We start from the raw sequence: 22,830 nt of genomic DNA on the forward strand, positions 1-22,830 counted from the left end.
ATTCAGATATGTCATGTTGGGAGATTTGGTGAGTGGGACACATGAGGATATCACTGGCATTCCTATGGTGAGGGAATTCCTCTGAGTGTTTCCAGAGGAGATTCCTGAGTTTCCACCTCAGAGGAAGATAGAGTTCTCCATTGATTTGTTTCCTGGTGTGGGGCCTATTTCATTAGCTCCATATCGGATGTCGCCACCGGAGTTGGCTGAGCTGAAGAAGCATATTGAGGATCTTTCGGCGAAAGATTTCATTCGACCGAGTGTGTCTCCTTGGGGAGCGCCAGTCATCTTTGTGAAGAAGAAAGACGGCACAATGCGATTGTTCACCGACTACAGGAAGCTGAACAAGGTGACAATCAAGAACAAGTATCCTCTTCCTCAGATTGATGATCTGTTGGATATACTCAAGGGTGCTTGCTGTATTCGAAGATTGATCTCCGGTCCGGATACCATCAGATTCGGGTAAAGCTGGATGATGTCCCTAAGACCGTATTTCGTTCGAGATACGGTCACTTTGAGTATTTGGTGATTCCTTTTGGAATCACAAATGCACCCGCAGTGTTCATGGATTACATGAACAGAATTTTCCATCCGTATCTGGATTAGTTTGTGATCGTCTTCATTGACGACATTCTGATTTACTCCAAGACTGAGGAGGAGCATGCGGAGCACCTGAGGATTGTTCTACAAGTGCTGAAGGAGAAAAAGCTTTATGTTAAGCCTTTAAAGTGTGAGTTTTGGCTCAAATCAGTCAAGTTCCTTGGGTATATGATCTCAGCGGATGGAGTTGTAGTGGATCCTAACAAGATCGAGGCCGTGCTAGATTGGGAGAGGCCCAAGACGGTTACGGAAGTGAGGAGTTTCTTGGGTTTGGCAGGTTACTATCGGAGGTTCATCAAGGGATTCTCCACGATGGTTCTCCCTTTGACTCGCCTTACTTGGAAGGAGACTCCATTTGTGTGGACTCACAAGTGTGAGGCGTGCTTTCAGGAGTTGAAGGAGATATTGACTACTTCACCTGTGTTGATCCTTCTTGATCCTGAGAAGCTGTTTGAGCTTTACTGTGATGCTTCTAGAAAGGGGCTTGGGCTGTGTTTTGATGCAGTCTGGTAGAGCTGTTGCTTTTGCTTCGAGGCAGCTGAAGCCTCATGAGGAGAACTATCCGACTCATGATTTGTAGTTGGCTGCGATTGTGTTTGCTTTCACGATTTGGAGGCATTATCTGTTTGGTATGCAGTTTGCGGTGTTCAGTAACCACAAGAGCTTGAAGTATCTGTTTGATCAGAAGGAGATGAACATGTGGTAGAGGAGATGGAGAGAGTTTCTGAAGGACTACGACTTTGAGTTGAAGTAGTACCATCTTGGCAAGCCCAATGTGGTAGCTGATGCTCTGAGCCAGAAATTCGTGAGTCTATCCAGCTTGATGATGGGTGACTTCGATATCATAGAGAAGTTTCGAGATCTGAAGGTGACTTCCTTGTTTGGGGGTGCACTTCTCGAGATGGAGACTGTGAGAGTCAAGAATGAGCTTATGGAGAAGATCCAAGAGGCGCAAGTGCAGAGAAAGTTCCTTGATTACGTGAAGAACCAAGACGGTGTGTCTTGGAATGAGGATGGACTCTTGTTGTTTCAGAAGCGGATCGTGGTTCCTCGAGGTCCTTTGACCGAAGAGGTTGTGGCAGAGGGCCATAAGGGCCAGTTTACTGTTCATCCTGGTGCGACAAAGATGTATCAAGACTTGAAGAGGAATTTCTGGTGGCCAGGAATGAAGAAGGACATAGCTGTGTATGTGTCCAAGTGTTTGATCTGCCAGAAGGTGAAGATTGAACACCAGAAACCGTCTGGTAAGCTTCAATCTCTTGAGATTCTAGAATGGAAATGGGAGAGCATTTCCATGGACTTCGTTGTGGGTTTTCCGAAGACTCAGGTTGGTTGCGACTCTATATGGGTCATTGTGGACAGACTGACGAAGTCTGCCTATTTTCTTCCAATGAAGGTGAGCTTCACTACTGAGCAGTCGGCTAAACTGTATGTTCGCGAGATCGTGAGGCTTCACGGGGTGCCCGAGAGTATCATCAGTTATAGGGACCCGAAGTTCACATCTCGGTTCTGGGATGCGCTGCAGGGAGCTTTTGGTACTCAGTTGAGATTGAGTACAACCTATCACCCTCAGACTGATGGACAAACTGAGCGGACCATCCAGACCTTGGAGGACATGTTGCGGGCTTGCACGTTGGAGCAGGGCTCGGCATGGGATAGGTACCTTTCGTTGGTTGAGTTTTCGTACAATAATAGTTTCCATGCTAGCCTGGGCATGACACCTTACGAGGCATTGTATGGTAGAAGGTGTTGGACTCCTACCTGCTGGTCTGAGGTTGGAGATAAGGAGTTGTTTGGCTTGGACTTTGTCCAAGATACTACCCAGCAGATCCAAATGATCAGGGATAAGCTGAAGGAGGCGCAGAATCGCCAGAAGAGTTACTACGATGTCAAGCATCATCCACTGGAGTTCAGTGAAGGTGAGCACGTATTTGTCAGACTTTCACCTGTCACGGGTGTTGGACGGGCACACGGAGTGAGGAAGCTGAGCTCGCGGTTTATTGGGCCATACTAGATTCTTGGTAGGATAGGACCAACTGCCCACCGGCTTGCCTTGCCTCCGAACTTGGCCAACATCCACGACGTGTTTCGAATACTACTCGTGGAGTATTCGAATACTTCCTGCAGAAACAACATATGATGAGTTAAAATGAGTAAGAAAGACTTAATCACCTAATGTAATATGAGCTATGATTATTGATGATTAATTATGGTATGAGCAGATTGTGATTGTGCTGTTTGTAGGCCTTTGAGCGTGTGTGGACTCTTGGTTTGGATAGCTAGCTTACAAGGTAAGCTTTCGTGTCCTCGGTTTAGCCATTGTTGGTTCCACCATGTCCCATAGGGAGATGGTATATGTTAGTATATGGATGTCCTAGAGACAATCTTTTAATTAGATTAGGACATATGTGGACCTTTGTATTGTCGCAAATAAATAAAAGCACTATTTATCCTGTTTCATATTTTATCTCAATATTACTGTTAATATTTTATAAGAGTAACTGGATAAACCCCTTGGAATAAAATAGTTATCTCTTGAGTATCTGTGATGAGGTCACGATCATGAGGATGCAAGGATACTGGATATTTATTCCTAATTTTATGTTCCTAGTATAGAGACACTGAGAATGGGGATCAGTGATCTCGGGTAAGAGTAGCACGACTTATGTACTTGTATTCGGATGCAAGGTAAAGACCTCATGAGCTACAGATATGGAGATGTCTTAGCTAAAGTTGTGGGTGAATCTATAAGGGTATAGCTCGCACTGAACAGACCCACAAAAGAGACTCTATAAGGAAATCTCACAGAGAGTATCGTTAGAGTAGTCTCTTTATATTTGGGTATGTCTTTCCTTAGACCAGAAGTTATTACCTAGACTGTGTTCTAGAAGGCATGCTTTGACTGTATACCTCGTCTGCCTGAAACATGGAGACTCATGGGTATACTGTTGGGCTTGTCCTGAAAAGGCACAGAGCTAGGGTGATAAGCTGAAGGAATTCGTCAAATCTCTGTGAGAGATTAGGTTATCTGTAAACCGAAGAAATCAGGATGACATTTACAGGGACTCGGGAATCTATGCATACTAAGAGATCATGAAACCCCCAAGGGTAGCTCAGTTGGCAGCTGAGCTCCCAAGGGATTGCTTGGTACAGGGATCAAACCCTGCCTCAAGCAGTTTCTTGGAAAATCTTTGGGGGCCAGAGGATAAGTCAAAAAATCTTCGGTTGGGGGATTAGTCTCGTCCTTTCTCCGGTTGCGAAGCTTAGTGCACCCACTGTTACAATGAGGGGCTAGGCCAAACGGGCTGTACCCCGAGGGCATGGTGCCCGGAGAAGGTTGAATGGGGATACCTCCTGGCAATGTACCAAAAAAAAAAAAGAGATCACGAGATGATCTGCCTTTAGAGTCAGTAAATTGAAGATTCCCTATTTCGAATAAAGCTTACCCTAAACCGCAAGGGTTGATACGCTTCCTTACCCTAGGTTTTATGGGAAGGTAACCGAGACGAAAAGAAATACATACGGCAACAAAATATGTGTAATAGGATGATCAAGTCATTAATCTAACTAGCTCTGGGGCAACAAAGCATTGCCAGTGCTCTGTGTTGTCATTAAATGAGTTGTGGGCTTGTTGGGCCCGAGCCCATTTATGTCAGTGGCTATGTTGGACCTAATGGGTCATACACTAACACCTTAATGTCATTATGATATAACATTAAAGGTATTGGGCCTAATAATGGTTGTTAGCACAAGATGAAGTTTGGAAGCCCGCCTAAGAGGGAGAGGGCGCATGGTATTGTTAATGGGCTTTGATGGTCTAAGACATTACTAATTAATTTAATTAGTTAAATTAATTATCAAATATTTAAATTTTGAATTTTGAATTTGAAATTTGAATTTTGAATTTGAATTTTGAAATTCGAATTTTGAATTTGAAATTTGAAATTTGAAATTTGAAATTTGAAATTTGAATTTGAATTTTGAAATTTGAATTTTGTATTTGAAATTTGAATTTGAATTTGAAATTTGAATTTGAATTTAGAATTTAAATGTTTGAACGTTTGAATTGAAATGTTTGAATTCGAATTTGAATTGGCTATGAAAAGTTGTTTAATAACAAAAGGATAAGATGAGATCTTGTTGGAACTTGTATCAAGAGAAGATCTATGGAGATCTCCAAGGGCTGATTTGGGGCGCCATTTTGGTGGGAGATGATTGTCATCTTGTCAAACCAACAAGCTCTACTCAAATTTGGTTGTTGAGTGAATCAGTGAGCTAGTTGGTTCAAACTTGAAGGCAACAGCTCAAATGTATCTGGACCCTTTTTGGGCTGAATAGGGGCGCATGAATTGGTGGTCATATGATGACCATTGGTTCTGAATTTTGACTAGATAAAGACCTAGTCTTATGAGGATTCAAAGGGGAGGTTGTTGGGATTTTTGAATTACAACAACTCCACCTTTGTCTCACTCACTTGTGCGCCACTTTCATTATAAGTAAAGTAAAAATTCTGATTTGATACACTAATTCTCTCCCTCTCTTGTGCGCCTAGTTGGTGAGTTCCTCCTTAAGGTTTTTCAAAAGAACCTAGCCAATTCTTCTATATACCATTCCCACTCTTGTGAAGTTTTCATGCTGGAGACTTCGCTCTTCTAAATACATATACCTAGCCTCCTTCTTCACCTATTGAGCGCATAGCAAGCCTCTCTGTGGTGGTCAATTGGTGGCTTTCAAGAAAGCGTTCTTGCATCTTGACGTGGGTGGTGTGGATCAACGTTAGAGGGTTTGAACCCTTCAAACCTAACACTGATCGTCTTGGAGTTTTGAACTCACAAACAAAGGTAACATCACATGCCATAAAGCATGATTCTTGATTGCATGTGTAATTCTGCATAAGAAAAATTTTGTTTTTCCCTCTCACATGCTACGGCCTTCTAGGCCATTTTACTAACAGTATATGCTTGATGTTGTTTTCATGATATATTGACTTGTTGACATGCTATTGAGCTGTTTGTGCGAGTGCTCTTATGATATGCATGTGGTGTTCCACCTATACGGTAAGCCTGAGTATGTGGGGACATACAATATGGTGAGGCTGTGGGTGAGGTGCAAGCGATGTTCCTTGTACTATAATTGTGGGTAATAGACGTATTCCTGCATTTCTCTGTCCAGTTGTTGGACGTTTAGCAAGTGCACTAGTCGTACAAGTAATAAAATGATAAGTAAAGATCGTTCCCACGAGGATTTGTGTCAAGCACTGACTAACCATATGTACTTGAGTTGAATCAAACAAAAGTTTATAGATTGCATAGATTTCTTGTCACCAGAAACTACACTGAATTGAATTAAAACTTGATAATTAAATAAAATGTAAATTATAATGTACACAAGTAGTCAGATGTCAATTTCCCTCAAACATGAATTTATAGATGAACCAATTTCCATTATGAATTATCTACTATGTGATGTTGATCAACCTTTTTCTTATCATCTCAAGATGTAATCCCTTACTACCCTGATAGACACATTAATCAGAAACCCCAATCCCTTGGTGATTCCTTTCTTAATACATGCATTAATTACTAAGGTCTTAAGATCACATCAGAATCCTAGCATCAATCCCTTGACTACTAGAACACTGATGATGAAGTTGTCAAAAATAGAGAAATAATGTAAACATGTCTGTTCTACACTATTCCTCAACATGAAGAATTAATCAAGACAACTTCATACAATCATATAATAGATAAACAAAACATCTAATTAACCATTCATAAATTCAAACTTCAGTTCCATTGAATCAGACTACAAAGGACTCTCCTAAAACATAATTGAAATACAAACAAGAGAAGAAAGATAGATCAAACTCTATTGTCATGATAGTTGAGTCTTCAATCTCCAATTACAATTACATAGGAAATACTAACTATTACAAGAACTAATCCTAAAGAATTTGGAAAGTCAGAGAAAATGAGGAGTCAGATCAGCTCTATGAAAGACCTGATCTGATCTCCCTTCTCCTAGTGTGATGGGAAAAGTCAGAATGAGATATGACAGGATTGGATTGTGTTTTGGAATCTGAAGGCCCCTTGTCCTTTTATAGTTTACAATTTACAACTGAAAACTGACTTGGGCGCTAAAACGTTCACTTATGGGCGTTTTAGCGTCCAACTTTGACGGATGCCCAACTGCTTTCAACTGTCTTGGGCGCTAAAATGTTCGATTTGGGCGTTTTAGCGCTCACGACCAGAACCTTTTTGCACATCATAGCGCTAAAACGCTTGATTTGGCCGTTTTAGCGCTCAGCACCAGCACTTTTGGCTTTATTTTGCAGCAGGGCGCTAAAACTCTTGACTTTGGGCGTTTTAGCGCCCAACACTTAGAATTTTCCCATTCTTCAGAATCTTCTTCCTTCTCTCTTTTGCTTCTTGATCTTCATTTCCCTACAAAAACAATGTAATTTTCAACATAAGCTTCAGAACTTGTATTTGAGAGATTTCCAGGACATGAACCTCTTTTCCATCTATTTAATCACACAAATTGATATTAATTCAAGCTTAAAAACCTGATGAACTAAGGGTTCATCACCAGTAGAATTGTTATAACACATATGGCATGAATATCTGTTGCACTGCATAGTTTTGGAACTGATATGGAATTACTGCTTTTGAACTTATATTGCACATGTGAGTGAGCTTGGGGTGGAAGATCCTTGAGGACCCCTTGTCTTACTGAGATTTCTTGTTTAGAGATCTCACCCCACGTTTGGGGACGCTTATTTCAGGTTCAGGTAACTTGGGGGCTGATGCCTCTAGCAGCAGGAAGCCAGAGCTTAGCTGAAATTGTTGTTTATCTTTATGCAGACATGACTGATTGGATGATGTTTATGTTTTTCGCCTTTATATTATGTTGTTGTTGTTGAGACTGTTGTTGGGCTTGTGCCTTATTTTGCGAGCATGGGGTTTGTCCATGTCACTTGATGTTGGTACCTTTTATTTGAGTTGTATAAACTATCAGGGTTATCCGGTCTACGTGTTGTAGTTCCGTGACTAGAGACTCATTTATGTAATTTATATTATGAGGTATTTCAGTTAGCTGTCTATTTGCAATTTACATACAGGCGATGTTTTGAAAATGATTAAGTAATCAAGTTGGTAATAATAATGACGTCATAATTGAAAAGAAAAAGATATTCTGCATTGTTAACTAAGCGCAGCTTAATACGATGATATGATAACATACCGGATATATACGGGGTGTTACATGTTACACACTTACATTCCCTGAACAGAAATTCGCATTCTCAAACAAGGCACCATCACGATTAAGTAATGGCGTAAGACATCATACCTAATAACAAGATTGAATGGTGCTCCCCATGGAGACACGCTCGGTCTAATGAAGTCTTTCGCCAAAGATCTTCATTGAGCTTCTTCAGTTCCGCTAACTCCGGTGGCGACATCCAGTATGGAGCTAGAGAAATAGGCCCCGCACCAGACAACAAATCTATGGAGAACTCTATCTCCCGCTGTGGCAGAAACTCAGGAATCTCCTCAGAAAACATCTCGAGGAATTCCCCCACCACAGGAATGCCAGTGATAACCAAATGCCCTGCTCACAAGGCCCTCCTAGCCTGTAGCACAAAAATAAAAGGCGAGGAACTGGCTGTGGAATCACACGGAGACACCATCACTCGCTAGGCACAACAGTCAATCATCACACAGTTTCTGGACAACCAATCCATGCCCATAATGGTTTCCAGATTAGACATCGACAATCCAATCAGATCTACCGAGTATTCACAGCCGTCGCACTGAAACACGACATCTCGATGTACAGTGGTAGAATCACACTTTTCTCCTGTAGCGGTGTTCACCCGCAACGATGGAGAAAGCACAGACATGGGAAAGTCATGCCCCACAGCAATCGGGGTTGCAATAAAGGAATGCATAGCCCCGGAGTCAAACAATACATCAACAAAAGATCCACCAATGGAAACAGTACCTCTGACAAGGTTCGGAGCTTGGTCCGACTGCTGCAGATCCAAAGGAACCATCTGTAACGGAACTTCCTGAATCGCTGCCGCTCTCGCCGTCGATGACAGAAAGTCTCGGGAGTAGTGGCCCTCCTTGCCACAGTGAAAATAAATCAGTTGCCCTATAGCACAACGTCCTGCATGCTCCTTTCCGCACCCCGAACACCTAGGAGTGGAAGGAGACCTAGCAAACCCTCTCTGCTGTGAATAAGTCCTCTTGAACTGGCCAGGCGCCTGCCTCGCCGTAAACTGCTTCCTTTTACCCTTCCCAGAAAACTTCTTGTCTTTCCAGGAAGTGGAACCAACCGTTCCATTCGACTCAGCAATCTTGGCCCTCTTGGCCTTACTCGTAATACAAACATCCTCGATGTCCCGACACTGCTGCACCAGCGTCCCAAAGTCTTTCGAAGCCGTTCCAGCAAGGGGAACAACTATCTCCTCGCTAAGTCCCCTACGAAACTTAGCAGCCAAAAAGGTTAGAGTAGGCATAGCCATCCGAAAGTGTGCAAACTTCACCAGCTCATTAAACTTAGCCAGGTAATCGTCAACAGACAACGAGCTCTGCACCAACTTGTCGAACTCCCCCTGCTTCCTCTCCTGCGCATCATAAGGGAAGTACCGACCCATAAAGCAATCCTCGAAGAATGGCTATGTCATAACATGACCCTGCATCTCAAAAGCGTGAGAGGTGTTCATCCACCACTCATGGGCATCGCCCTCCAGCATATACGTGGCGAACATCAGCTTTTGCGGATCAGTACATTGCATGACCCGGAAGATCTTATCCAACGCCTGAAGCCATCTCGCAGCAGCAATAGGATCATAAGACCCATCAAAGGAAGGTGGCTTATGCTTGGGGAAAGCATTAAGCCGGCGGTCAATCACATCAAGATCCTCAGCAGGCTCCAAGTAGGGTTCCATCACCCCAGTAAGAGGAGTAGCACCCTCAACGTGACTCAGGCTCTCGTCCTGAAGCACCTGCAACATATTGTAGATTATGAGAACCACAACCGGTATCCAATACCCATGAAGTCAGATTAACACAAGAATAATTTATCTCAAACATGTGAATACCTGAGGTAGAAGCATCACCATGCTCCTTCAAACTCTTCAGGTAGTCTGGACAATTCCTCTTCCAATGGCCCTTTTTGCAACAATGGAAGCACACAGCATCGCTTTGGTCCTTGGGTGCACTCTTATCCTTCTTTTTTCCTTTCTTCCTTTTGGACTTTCCTTTGGGCTTAAGGGATTTGCCTTTCGCAGGCTCCTTGCCCTTACCCTTGGCCCTTTCAGGCCCACCAATCAGAAGAGCTTGTGTCTCATCCTTCTTGATAGACATTTCAGCAGTTGTTAACATACTTAACAACTCTGGCAAGCTCACAAGCATCCCATGCATGTTATAATTCACTATGAATTCACTGAAAGAAGGAGGAAGTGATGATAGAACTAAGTCATTAATTAATTCAACATCCATTGTGAACCCTAGACCCTCTAGCTTCTCAATGAGCATTATCATCTTCAGTACATGGTGGTTAAAACACATGCCTTCAGTCATCTTGCATAGGAACAATTCCATAAAGGTCTCATACCTCTCATGTCTGCATTTAATATCATAAAACTCCCTGAGATGCAGGATAATAGAGGGGGCATCCATATGCTCGTGTTGTTTACGCAGTTCAGGCAACATGGATGCCAGCATGATGCAACAAGCCAACACATTAGCATCCATGTGTTGCTTGTGGGCCTCGAAATCAAATTCCGCGAACCCATCTTCCCCTTCCTTAGGAGCAATAGGTAAAGCAGTGTCAAGGACATAAGCAGCTTTTTTGGCCCGCAGAACATTTCTGACGTTCCGATACCAGTCCATAAAATTAGGACCAGTCAGTTTGTTCGTATTGAGTATTGAGCACAGTGACAGTGGATTAGTCATACTAAAAACTGAAAATGTAAAGATAGATTAATTAATATATATTGTCGTGTACAAATTATTAAAGACTTTAAATAATTTGCCCCTCCCACTATTTTATCTAAGTCAATGACCCTTACCATTTGACTTAGGGTTAATCTACTTTTAGACTTTACTTTAGTGGGATTAAGAGTGCGATTATTTATTTTAACCCCCGTCTGAGACCGCAAGATTAATTTAAATAATGGGTTAATCCTTATCAACAGTATCTCATACCCTCTCTTAACATTAGGTTGACAACTCCTTGTCACTTAGTGATGCATCTCATGCAACCAACCTAGCACTATTACCCTAAGCACATAAGTCTGGCTGAGCCTGCAACTTATGCCTCAGTTAAGCACTAACCAGCACCCTAAGTGTCTCACACTTCTAACACTACTCTTGCTCAACGAAACAGTGGGTCCCAACTGAGTTATGGAGCACCACTATTCACAAGAGGTTTGAGTAATATTGGTGGTGGGAGGTAATCATGCGCTTAATAATTTATTCCTTTTAAGGGTTCCTTTTATTTAGGATTTACTAAGTCTCATCAAACACATATGTATGTTATCATGCTAGTCGTAACCTATGTCAAACATCTATCGGTTTACACTAGTCGCAATTGGACGTGCATAATAAGGCATACAAACGCGATTTGTCCAATTCATGCATACTAGACGTCTTAAGTCATAAAGGCATACATTCGCGATACACTATCTCATGCATACTAGTCATACAAAGCATACAAGCATATAAAACACTTTTATTTGAGACAGTCATGGTGCTCGCGCATTCGTCCATCTTGCTTCTCAAGCCACAGCTGCTTGTCGTCTAAACACCACTAGCCTAATTCTCTAATTACAAATAATTAAAGAAACTCCAAAACATCTTTGGAGGGACAAATGAAAATTACAAAATTCAAAATTCAAATTACACCTCTAATTTAAATAGAGAAAAATTACACCTTTAATATAAAATTTGAAATTTAAATTCCAAGCACCATGACCATCCTCTTCCTCTTTGCACCTGAAAGGTTAAACAATTTTGCAAGCACAAGATATCAAATATCATAAAATATGTCCTTCACACGTCTCAACATTTTAACAATTAAAATATAATTACAGGAATCATGATTCAAATTTTCTTAATTTTCTCTTAATGGCCGAATTATATAACAACTTTTATAATTCAAATTTTGTTAACTCTTTCTTAAAGAACACAAAATTAAACCATGCATGCAACTATAAACCCTTTAATGGCCGAATCATATATGCATGTATATGATAAATTTTGTCACAAAAATTCATGCTATGCTCATGACACAATTCATGCAGAAAAATAAGAAAACAATCAAGGTACTCTAAGTACCCTTCATGGCCGAATCATCCCTTTCAAAAAGGTGTTTCCTTTTAAAACTTTAACAAAGAAAAAGAAACAAAACCATGACTACATATAGATATATGAACATAGCAATCATATTAACATGTTCATAAAAAAAAACTTTAACAATTTAAAGCATTGTAATTCAAAATCCATATGCAAAAATTCAAGCTTTAACCCTTTAAAGATCTTTTACCGTGAAAAACAATTTTCACAAACAAGGTACCATCACCCGCCGATGGTAAAGCAATCGGGCTCTGATACCACTTGAAAGTAAAATGGCCTTGAAGGCCGATGCATGTGAGAGGGAAAAAAAAATTCTCAAGCAGAATCACACATGCAATCAAGATTCATGCTTTAAGACAACATGATGTTACCTTTGTTTGTGATTCGAACTCCAAGTTGATCAATGTCAGGTTTGAAGGGTTCAAACCCTCTAACGTTGATCCACACCACCCACGTCAAGATACAAGAACTCTTTCTTGAAGAACCACCAATTGATCACCACAAAGAGGCTTGCTATGCGCTCAATAGGTGAAGGATGAGGTAAGGTTAATGTGTTTAGAAGAGTGATATTTTCAGCAAGAAAACATCACAAAAGTGGCGCATAGAATGGAGTAGAATTGGCTAGGTGTTTTGTGAAAAACCCTAAGGAGAACCTACCCAAGTTGGCGCACAAGAGTGTGATGAGAGAGTCATGATGCTATCAGATTTTTTACTTAAAAAACTGATTGAGGTGGCGCACAAAGAGAGAGAAAAAGGTGGAGTTGTTGCAATTCAAAATTTCCAACAACCTACCTTTGAATCCTCATGAGACTAGGTCTTAACCTAGTCAAATTCTGATCTAATGGCCATCATATGGCCAGCCATATGTGCGCCCCTTCAGCCCCAGAAACGGTCCAGATACATTGAGCAGTTGCATTCAAATTTGAACCAACTCACTCACTGATTCTCTCAACCAACCAAATCTGATTGCAGCTTATTTGGTTGACTAGATGACACTTATAATCACACCAAATCAGCGCCCCAAACAGCCCTTGGTGATCTCCAAAGATCTCCTCTTGATACAAGGGATTGGTTCCAACAAGATTTTATCTTATCCTTTTGTTATGAAACAACTTTTCATAGCCAATTCAAATTCAAATTCAAACATTTAAATTCAAACGTTCAAACATTTAAATTCAAAATTCAAATTCTAAATTGAAATTCTAAATTCAAAATTCAAATTCAAAATTCAAATTCAAAATTCAAAATTCAAAATTCAAAATTCAAAATTCAAAATTTAAATATTTGATAATTAATTTAACTAATTAAATTAATTAGTAATGTCTTGGACCATCCAAGCCCATTACATGATCCATGCGCCCTTTTCCTTTTTAGGTGGACTTCCAAACTTCTTTTTGGAGTAAAAACCATTATTAGGCCCAATACCTTTAATGCTAGATCATCATGACAATAAGGTGTTAGTGTGAGACCCATTAGGTCCAACATACCCATTGACATAAATGGGCTCGGGCCCAACAAGCCCACAACCCATTTAATGACAACACAGAGCACTAGCAATGCTTTGTTGCCCCAGAACTAGTTAGATTAATGACTTGATCATCCTATTACACATATTTGGTTGTCGTATGCATTTCCCTTCGTCTCGGTTACCTTCCCATTAAACCTAGGGTGAGGTTACGTATCAACCCTTGCGATTTAGGGTAAGCTTTAATTCGAAATAGGGAATCTTCAATTTACTGACTCTAAAGGCAGATCATCTCATGATCTCTTTTACTATGCATAGATTTTTGAGTCTTGTAAATGTCATCCCGATTTCTCCGGTTTACAGATAACTTAATCCCTTACAGAGATTTGACGAATTCCTTCAGCTTATCACCCTAGGCCTGTGCTCTTTCTAGACATGCCCAAAAGTATACCTATGAGTCTCCATGTTTCAGGCAGACGAGGTATACAATCAAAACATGCCTTCTAGAACACAGTCTAGGTGACAACTTATGGTCTAAGGAAAGACATACCCAAATATTAAGAGACTGCTCTAATGATACTTTTGTAAGATTTCCTCATAGAGTCTCTTTGTGGGTCTGTTCAGTGCGAGCTATACCCTTATAGGTCCACCCACGACTTTAGCTAAGACATCTCCATATCTGTAGCTCATGAGGTCTTTACCTTGTATCTGAATACAAGTAGATAAGTCGTGCTAGTCTTACCCGAGATCGCTGATCCCCATTCTCAGTGTCTCTAGACTAGGAACATAAAATTAGGAATAAACGTGCGGTATCCTTGAATCCTCATGATCGTGATCTCATCACAGATACTCAAGAGATACATGTTCTATTCCAAGGGGTTTATCCAGTTACTCATATAAAATATTAACAATAATATTGAGATAAAATATGAAACAGGATAAAGAGTGCTTTTATTTATTTGCGACAATATAAAAGGTCTACATATGTTCTAATCTAATCAAAAGATTGTCTCTAGGTCATCCATATACTAACACGATTTTCGGGCCAACCGATTGGATCGACCGAACCGATTCGATTTTAATAACACTGGTTAGAAGACATAATTTCGGCTTTCTAATGTTAACACAAATTGATATTTGAGAACCTTTTGTTTGAGTAACTTTTTGTGCTCTATGTAATTGTGTACATTATCTAAAAAATGAATTATATATTTATATTATATTAAAAATTTAAAATATTAGTTAACACAAATAAAAAGTATATTATCTTTAAAAAATATTTAAGTAAAATTAAAAATATATTCATTTATATGAATAATTACTTTAAATTTAATAATATTATAACTTAAACCTTTTGTGATTTTATACATAAAAAAGTTTTAATTTTGTTAGGAAAATCATACATGTATTGGTTTAGGAAAATCACAGAAGATGCAGTTCCTTTGCCACTGTCCCATAAGCTAATTTGAGAAGATGTTCCTCCTTGTTAGTCTCGGGCTGCCGGCCTCGCGTGACATGAATATGCACTACCTAGATGCGCGTCTTGTAGCGCGTGACACATGGTAGGCATGTGTTAATTTTTACACAAGTTATGTAAGGGAATCATGATGTGGAATTCATTATAAGGAATGGTAGTTATTAATGAAAAAGCATTGAAAACTATCATTCATACACTTTGGGAATTTAGTCTATAAATAAAGTATGACTACTTAGACTATAAGACATGAATGAGAGGCCAATTATGTAAGGATTTGAAGAGATAAATATGGATAAGAATTCAATTCTTGCCAATCAAGTCATTTGCGGACTAAAATATAAATATGAAAAAGTATAGGGGTCAAAGTGCAATTATGAAAAGTTTAGGGACCAAATTGCAAATAAGATAAAGTTGCTCTAAACTTAAAAATAATGGCATAATATGAAATTTCAAGAAAAAATGTGATTAGTAAGAGTTGAATCCTTTTCTAGCTTAAGTTATAGTTAGTTGAAATTGGAGGACTAAATAGCAAATTTTAAAAATTCTAAAGGTTGACTAAGTCAAAGCTTTGTCTTTTATGACTTAAGACTTTAACTTAGGAAATGTTTAGTAGCTTTCATCTTCTTCCTCGGTACATAACAGCCCCCTCACAAGCAGGTTGGTTGACCACCATTTTTGGAAAGAACCAAGCTCACACACCTTTGATTCCTTCACTAAAATCCGTAGGTCCTTTGACAAAAGATGAAGCTCTTGACCTAAGGAAGGAAACCCACACAACTTTGTTTAACTAGAGAGGCCTTGTGTGAGAAGATATTTGGAGGTGAAGATTTCGACTATGATGATGTTGAAGCCATGGATGATTTTATGCACTTTGTCATGGAAACTAGATGGTAGCTTGATTTCTTGGAGTTTTAAGGTGAGAAACTTAAGTTTACCCTCTTGATTCTTAGTCTTCATGATTAGAGTTTTCATGAAAATATGGGTTTGATGATCATGGTTAGATGTTTGGATTTTGATGTTGGTCGTGTTCATTGATTGGTTTAGTGTTGAAAACTACCAAATGTTAATCATTGGAAAGCTTGGAATGGTGATGGAACCAATAGGTCATGATTTTGGTCATCTTTGAAAGTGAGCCTTAGGTGTTTGGTAAACTGTGGATGAAGCTTGAAATGCAATTTTAGGGTCATTTCAAGTGTTTTAAGGTAAGAAAACCTTACTTCCTTTATTGATTTATGGAAAATTTCATAGACTTGGTCATTTTATGAATAGTGTGTAATATGGTCATGACTTGAATTTTGGCATGAATTGATGTGCAAATGTGATGAGAAATAATATGCGAGTGAGGAAAAATGAAGCCCAACCATAACATTATATTCGAAATTTTGAGGCTTGGTAAAAGTGTTGAATTATGTTGTTTAATTTGATTTTGATGATGGTTAGTGGTCATTGGTTAATGTAAGGTGAAATAGAATATGTAATAGCTATTAAAAAGCTTGTGAAGCCAATGATCCCATCATGCTATGATTCCGCTATGACAAGGAAAAATTATGGAGTTATGTTTTAAGTTTTGCCAAATTACTAAATTGCCATAAACCTTCACTAAAAGATGTCTATGTCCCACACATATAACATACTCTTATTTAGTTCCTACTTGACTTGTTAGGCATGAATTGTATCCATATACTCGTTATCATGTGGATCACATGATTAACTTGTCATTAATTCCTTAAACAAAAACTTGATTTCCTTAATACTTGCTTGATTCCTTGTTTAACATAACTTGATAGTGAGAGTTATTATACTTAAAAATGTCTCTTGATAAAGGAAAAAAAAAAAACCATTTAAAACACTTTGATTTTGGTCATGAAAATGTATTAAGTTCCTTAGTGTTCATGGTTGGAAAATGTTGATGATAGGCTGGTTTGGATGTTTGATATTGCCTTTGGATAATTTTAGAGTTGTTTGGTCTATGTAGAGATTGTTGGAAACTTGTAAAAAATTGCATGAACTCCTTGTCCCATTTCCGGCCACCATGTAGTTGATTGTATTGGAATTGTGTTTTAAGTGTTTTGTTGTTGATTGATGTATACGGATTAGTGTAATGTAAAATGGACTAGTGGTTGAGTAAGGAAGGCATAAAAATGTAGAAAATGGCCTAAGTCACCATTTAGGCCATATGAGTAGAAAGTGGGTGTAGAAGATTTGATAGCCTTGCTTTGTTAATGGCTATGATGAATTGTTTAATGGATAAAAGAAAGCAAACTCATGGAACCCTTTACATGTATTTTCGGCCATTGAAAGGAAAATGGTGTGGGAAGGGTGTTAAATTATATTTGAGTAATGTGTGTAACCTATTGGCTAAGTGAGGTAATTAGACTAATTGATTAGTCATTTGAACCATGAGAACATATAATGAACCTCTGAGATACCATTTAGGCCTTGCCTTGAAAGATAAGTTAAGTGTTTGAAGTGTATAATTTGACATTTGTGATAGTTACTAGTTATTGGATCACTTGATGTTAAATAAACTAAATTGTTGGTCATTTGGGAACTTGGTGAATGTAGGATGATTATGGTTGGAAACTTGTAAAAATGATGCGTGAGACTTCAAAGATATTTCCTATGTCATTTCAAATGTAATGAGTGTGAAATCTAGGTCATTGACTTAGTTAAAAATAAATATGAAGTGCAGTCGTACTTTGATAATTATGAATTATTAGATATGACTTGTGCGTTGGCATATATTGGCATGTAAAAGTGTTACGTAATGTTATAACATAAGGAAAATATGAATAAACTGAGTTGATCACCTTATTCGAAATTATGAAGATGTAATAAAGGGTTGAAATTGGTATCTCACACTTCAAATGTAACCTACAAGGTGTTGGTTTATGATTGGTCTATGATCTAGGTTGGAGTCAAAGGACATTGAGTTGAAGGATCAATAATTGGAAGAAAGTGACTAGCTTTCTAGGATTACAAGTAAGCTTGATTGTGAAGTTTCAAAAGGTAAACTTCTAGTAATCCCCTTGTGTGTTCCACCATGCTCCATTGGGAGGAATGGTTGGATGATGTGATTTATGATAATGGTTGTAATACTATGCTCATCATGTATTGGTTGGATATGACACCTATATGTATAGTATGCTATGTGTATTTACGCTTTCTGGCCAGTAGATGATTGTTATTGGAACCTTCCATGGGAATGGTAAAATAACCTCCACGAATGGGTATGGTTGTGCGACCTCCATTAGGGGTATGGTAATATGACTTCCACGAGTTGGTGTGTGGCATCCCCATGGGTATGGTATTATGACCTCCATGAAGAAGTTTTGGATAATCGTATGATGGATGATTTATTTTTCTGTTATTATTATATATGCACATTGAGAGAACTATTGGGTGGAGTGACCCTCCAAGACCCTTTGGTTTACGAGATTTTTATTTCACCCTGTGTTTGGGGGATCACATTTCAGGTACTACTACTGAGGGTACTGGACCATCCCAGGGCAACAGGCTTAAGTAGAATTGTGGAGCATCATATGTTTTGGAGATGCACTATGTGGAGGATTATATGTAGATATTTTATAGTCATATTTGGTATATGATCACCATTCTTTGTACCTTTCATGTTGAGGTATCATGGAAGTACTTTGATCATGTGTTTTGTATTAGCTAAGTCCCATTGATGTAGTTTTGTAAATATTGTATATTTTGGAACATTGATGTAATGCTTATGGACATATTATGATAGAAGGGCTTGTATGCTTAATTGATAAATTGGGACTGTATGTATATGGTAGTAAACTGTTTATCAGGTTGAGATTATTGTAGTGAGATTCGTCCCCAATTGTCCGAAACACAAATGGAGTGTTGTCTATTTTGTTTTGACGATGTTGGTAGGAGATTGCAACAATTGTATGATTAACTACCAATATTGGGGTTCTTGAAGCCATGTAGTGTATAGGAACCTCAAGGTGGCGTCTTATAATGGTTGTATGAGATGTTAAGCTAGATTTAAATATTCTGCATTTTAGTTGAGTTATAATTACAGTTCAAATTATTTATGAATACGAAAAATATTTTAAGCAGTAAACATTATGTTTTGAAAATGAAAAAGTTAAGCCATATTTTAATTCAAAAGTTGTGATTGTAACTGCATTCAATATCATATGTAATGGTAACAAACCAGTTATAGAACGAGGTGTTATAGTAACTGCACTTCAATATACAATTAGCGTGGTGGTTTCATGGTATATCAAAAATCAAGAGAAATCAAAGAGTCATCCACACATCATAAAGCATATAAAAGGCCAAAGGTCATCCACATATTAAAATATATATTTTACAACACAAATGACCATTTTTGTCACCTTGATTTTTAAACAAATAAAACACACTATTTATTTTCCTTTCTCTTGTTTACTTAGTTTTTTTTTAATGATTATTTAGACTTTTCTCATTAATGTACTGGTGAGTTGTTCCCGGTTTGGGTCAATTTATGTTTCTCTCTCTCTCTCTCTCTCTCTCTCTCTCTCTCTCTCTCTCTCTCTCTCTCTCTCGGTATAAGGTTTAAATATGGATTTAGGTTGTCTTTAGGTCTGATTATGTTATCATAGATCAAACTTTTTGGTTGTTTTGGATTTAATGTTGGTCTTTGGAATTTTTTTTTTGTGTTCAGTAAATATTTTAGGTTATATGTGCTGAAAATAGTAAAAATGATTTTATTTCTTTAAAAAAAAGGATATAAAAACTAAAAAAAATATTAGGAATTTAATTAGGGTTTTACAAAATAACCAAAATGAAAATGTGGGTTGGTTTGATGAACAGAGTTTGGTTTTTCTTTCCTTATTGCTTCTTGATTTTATCTAGATTGTTCTGTGGACAATTATGCCAATTAGCTTTTGTCAAATAAAATAAAATTGATTGTAATTTGTATAAAATTATTTTGTTTAAAAATTTGCTTTTGTCCCACCGTGAATTCGTTGTGTGAGAATATATAAAGCACCGTTTACCGTCATATATCATACTTTGGTTTGCCATATACACATATTTCGCTAACATTCTTTGATTTTTAAGAGTAGGAGAACACCATTTGAACTAAGATATAGTTCCTGTTTTCAACTATATAGTCCTATTCGTTGAAAAGATTTCAAACCTACAGGTAAAAAAATTTAAGGAATACAAATAGAAAAGAAGGAAAAAGCAGTACAAGTCAGTAGCTACATAATAAGATTCACAGAACACATTGGTGCTGAAGCCATCTCAAATGACACCTGAGTCACGCTGCTGTCAAACTTCTGTCGATGATCTCAATGAGCTTGTTGGCTATGGCACTCGCATAAACTGAGGAACCTTCACATATCTGCCTCAGGAGAAAAATTCATACTTTTATATACCAAAACGCGCGCACACACATACATACATGTATATATATATTTTAAGCATATTAAAAGAAAACACATGAAATTCAAATACCCATATCTATACAGACCTTGCCATTGAACATAAAGCTGCAGAAATCGCCAATGTGGCCACCGGCAACATGCTGGAGATCCAGCTTAAATTCCTCCAGAACCTGTGAAGCATACACCAAGCAATTGATTTTCTTCCTTTGAACAAGCTTTATTGTTACCTCATTGTCAATAATGTGTACATCAACTTCAGTGTCTTTGGATCTCCTTTGGATCCAAGAACTTCTTAAGCTTTCATTTAAGGAGCGGTCATCTGGGTCGCCAATTGCAACCAGCTTCAAGTTGCAGCCCTCCAAGTCACCTTGAGTGGCTCCTTCTTCAAGCTTGTGCCCCTTGATCCTTTTTTTCTCGTGCCTTTTCTTCTCAACCAATAATTTGAGCTCGTTCACTGTCCTTAGAAGCTCTCGAATATAGTCGATAGCATCTCCCACCACAGATGCTCTATCACTCTTGTTTTCCAAAAAAATAAAAATAAAGCAAGGTCAACAATTTATGCATAACCAAAGAAACTGTCATTTGAGAAACACATTGGGATGAAAAATAGTACCTTGGAAGGGTTTGGGATGAGTTCTTTCAAGGCATCAAATTTGCTACTCAAATCCACTCTCCTTTGTTTCTCAGTTGTACTGGTGAAATGCTTGGTCCTTTTCCCTCCTCTCTTTTTACCTACATAAGCCACATCCTTGGTTAACTCTAGCACTCCATTATCAAAATCTCTCCCATCTCCATCTTGATAGGCAACCCCACTACCTTGTATGTCATCCCCTCCGCTAAAGACAAAATCATTTCTTGAAGCTGTCATGGTGTAGCCATGGGGTAGAGGCTGAAACAACTTTCTGTTTACAGCTGGCGGAGGTACTTGCAGGTTCAAATGCAAGAAAGGGTCATAGGAAACAGATGACCCGTTTGTACTGTCAGGCCCCATAGGACAGTTACCAACCCAGGTGGCATGGCCAGAGGTGGGTTTTGAAAGATTGGTGGTGTTGTGGGTTGGGTTTTCAAAAGAGATAGAGGAGTTCCCAAATGGAGAAGCTGGGCTTCTGGGTAAGTGGAGAAGGTTAAGGAGATCTGGTGTTGATGCGGGATAAGATAATTGCTGATGATGATGATGGTGATTTTGGTGATGGTGACTGTTGGAAACCCTTTGATATTTGTCCCAGTTGGACTGGTCAAAGGAAAGGTCCTGACTTGAAACATGATTGTTATTGACCTCTTCCACTAAATGGGTACTGTTGAAGTTATTGCTATGATGGTATGGATTTTCCATGTGAAAACCCATTTGTTGTGGATGTGCATCCATTCGGGTGCCAGCGGTAGCATCAACTCTATTTGTTAGGGTACCGGTAGCAATTATAACATCTTCTCCACAGGAATATGGGTATGATAAGTTTTCCGCAGAAATACCCACATTCTCTGCAAAGCTGTTTTGGATCTCTGTGCCAGTGCCAGTGCCAGTGCCAGTCATAACTGCCTGAAGTGGTGGGTCTGACTCTGAAACGATTTGGGCGAAGCAGTCTTCTGATGGGCCTGCTACTCCTGTGCCCAGTACCATCATTGCATTGGGATCAAAGCAACCACTTTCTTCAATCATTTTTGCACCAGACGCTAATATTTGTCTCTCTATATGTGGTTATGTTCCTAAAATAAGAATGAAATGATGAAAAAAAATATGAGAAACAATTATGTCGGAAAGCAATGATTATTGAGAAGTATTAAAAAAAAAATAAAAAAAATGCATAGTACCAGCAAATAAATTTCAGACTCTTAAAGTCCAAAACTTGTGAAGTGAAGAACAAGAAATAATTCTACAAAGTGGAAAATAAAAAGCGTTGTGGTGGACTGGTGGTGATGGGATTTGGAATTTTCTTGGTCGTCTTGAGGTGAGAGGGATCGTCTTTTTTGGAGGGGTAATGAACAGGTATGAAATGACCAAAAGAGGTCCCATTCTGTTACTTGCTGTGCAGATTCCCATTAGGTGGACCCTACAAAACGATGTCTGTGTTTCAGGAAAATATTTACGGAACGTTTGGTTCAGGAAATTTTTTTGGAATAGTAAAAAAATGAGATAGATAGAGAAATGATTGGAAAGATAGATAAGGTGAGATAGGTAGAAAAATGTAAAAAAAAGTTGTTTGGTGAAGAAAAACTTTACTGGGAAAATTAGGTAACTTTATGAAATCAACATTGCATTAAAAGCCAGATAATCAGTTTTCCGAAAAATCCCACCTTCAAATTGGGTTTCTAAACAGTGCGGATATCTATGTTTCTCATAAATCCAGACAAATTGGATAGATGGGTTTTTGGTGAAAAACGTTGAAACAAACATGGTGTTTCTAAAAGCCATACTTCAGAAAGATAGATATCCGCTAAAAAGCTCCCAACCAAACACCACCTAGGGGCGTTTGGTTTGAGAATTTTTTTTTGGAATAGTAGGAAAATGTAATAGAT

The 22,830-nt window shown here is 38.6% G+C and overlaps 1 protein-coding gene across 1 annotated transcript; it reads right to left on the minus strand.

Annotated features, from left to right (window-relative positions):
* Positions 1-20,189: 20,189 nt before the first annotated feature.
* On the minus strand, positions 20,190-21,973 carry LOC133295741 (transcription factor bHLH89-like). Its single transcript, XM_061494593.1, has 3 exons — positions 20,930-21,973; positions 20,403-20,831; positions 20,190-20,273 (listed from the first exon to the last, which is right to left on the minus strand). Exons 1-3 carry the CDS (start codon positions 21,971-21,973, stop codon positions 20,190-20,192), a joined length of 1,557 nt encoding a protein of 518 aa, XP_061350577.1.
* Positions 21,974-22,830: the final 857 nt, after the last annotated feature.

This window comes from Gastrolobium bilobum, unplaced genomic scaffold, assembly GCF_033153095.1.
Source record: "Gastrolobium bilobum isolate Gb01-03AN ecotype WA unplaced genomic scaffold, APGP_CSIRO_Gbil_v1 utg12004, whole genome shotgun sequence".
Lineage (NCBI taxonomy): Eukaryota > Viridiplantae > Streptophyta > Magnoliopsida > Fabales > Fabaceae > Gastrolobium > Gastrolobium bilobum.

Excerpts from the sequence above, each read along its gene's own strand:
- LOC133295741 (XM_061494593.1), bottom strand. The coding sequence starts at position 21,973 with ATGATTGAAGAAAGTGGTTGCTTTGATCCCAATGCAATGATGGTACTG. Across the intron at positions 20,832-20,929 it reads TCATCCCAAACCCTTCCAAG|AGTGATAGAGCATCTGTGGT; the intron begins GTACTATTTTTC and ends TTGGAAAACAAG. Across the intron at positions 20,274-20,402 it reads GCTTTATGTTCAATGGCAAG|ATATGTGAAGGTTCCTCAGT; the intron begins GTCTGTATAGAT and ends CTCCTGAGGCAG.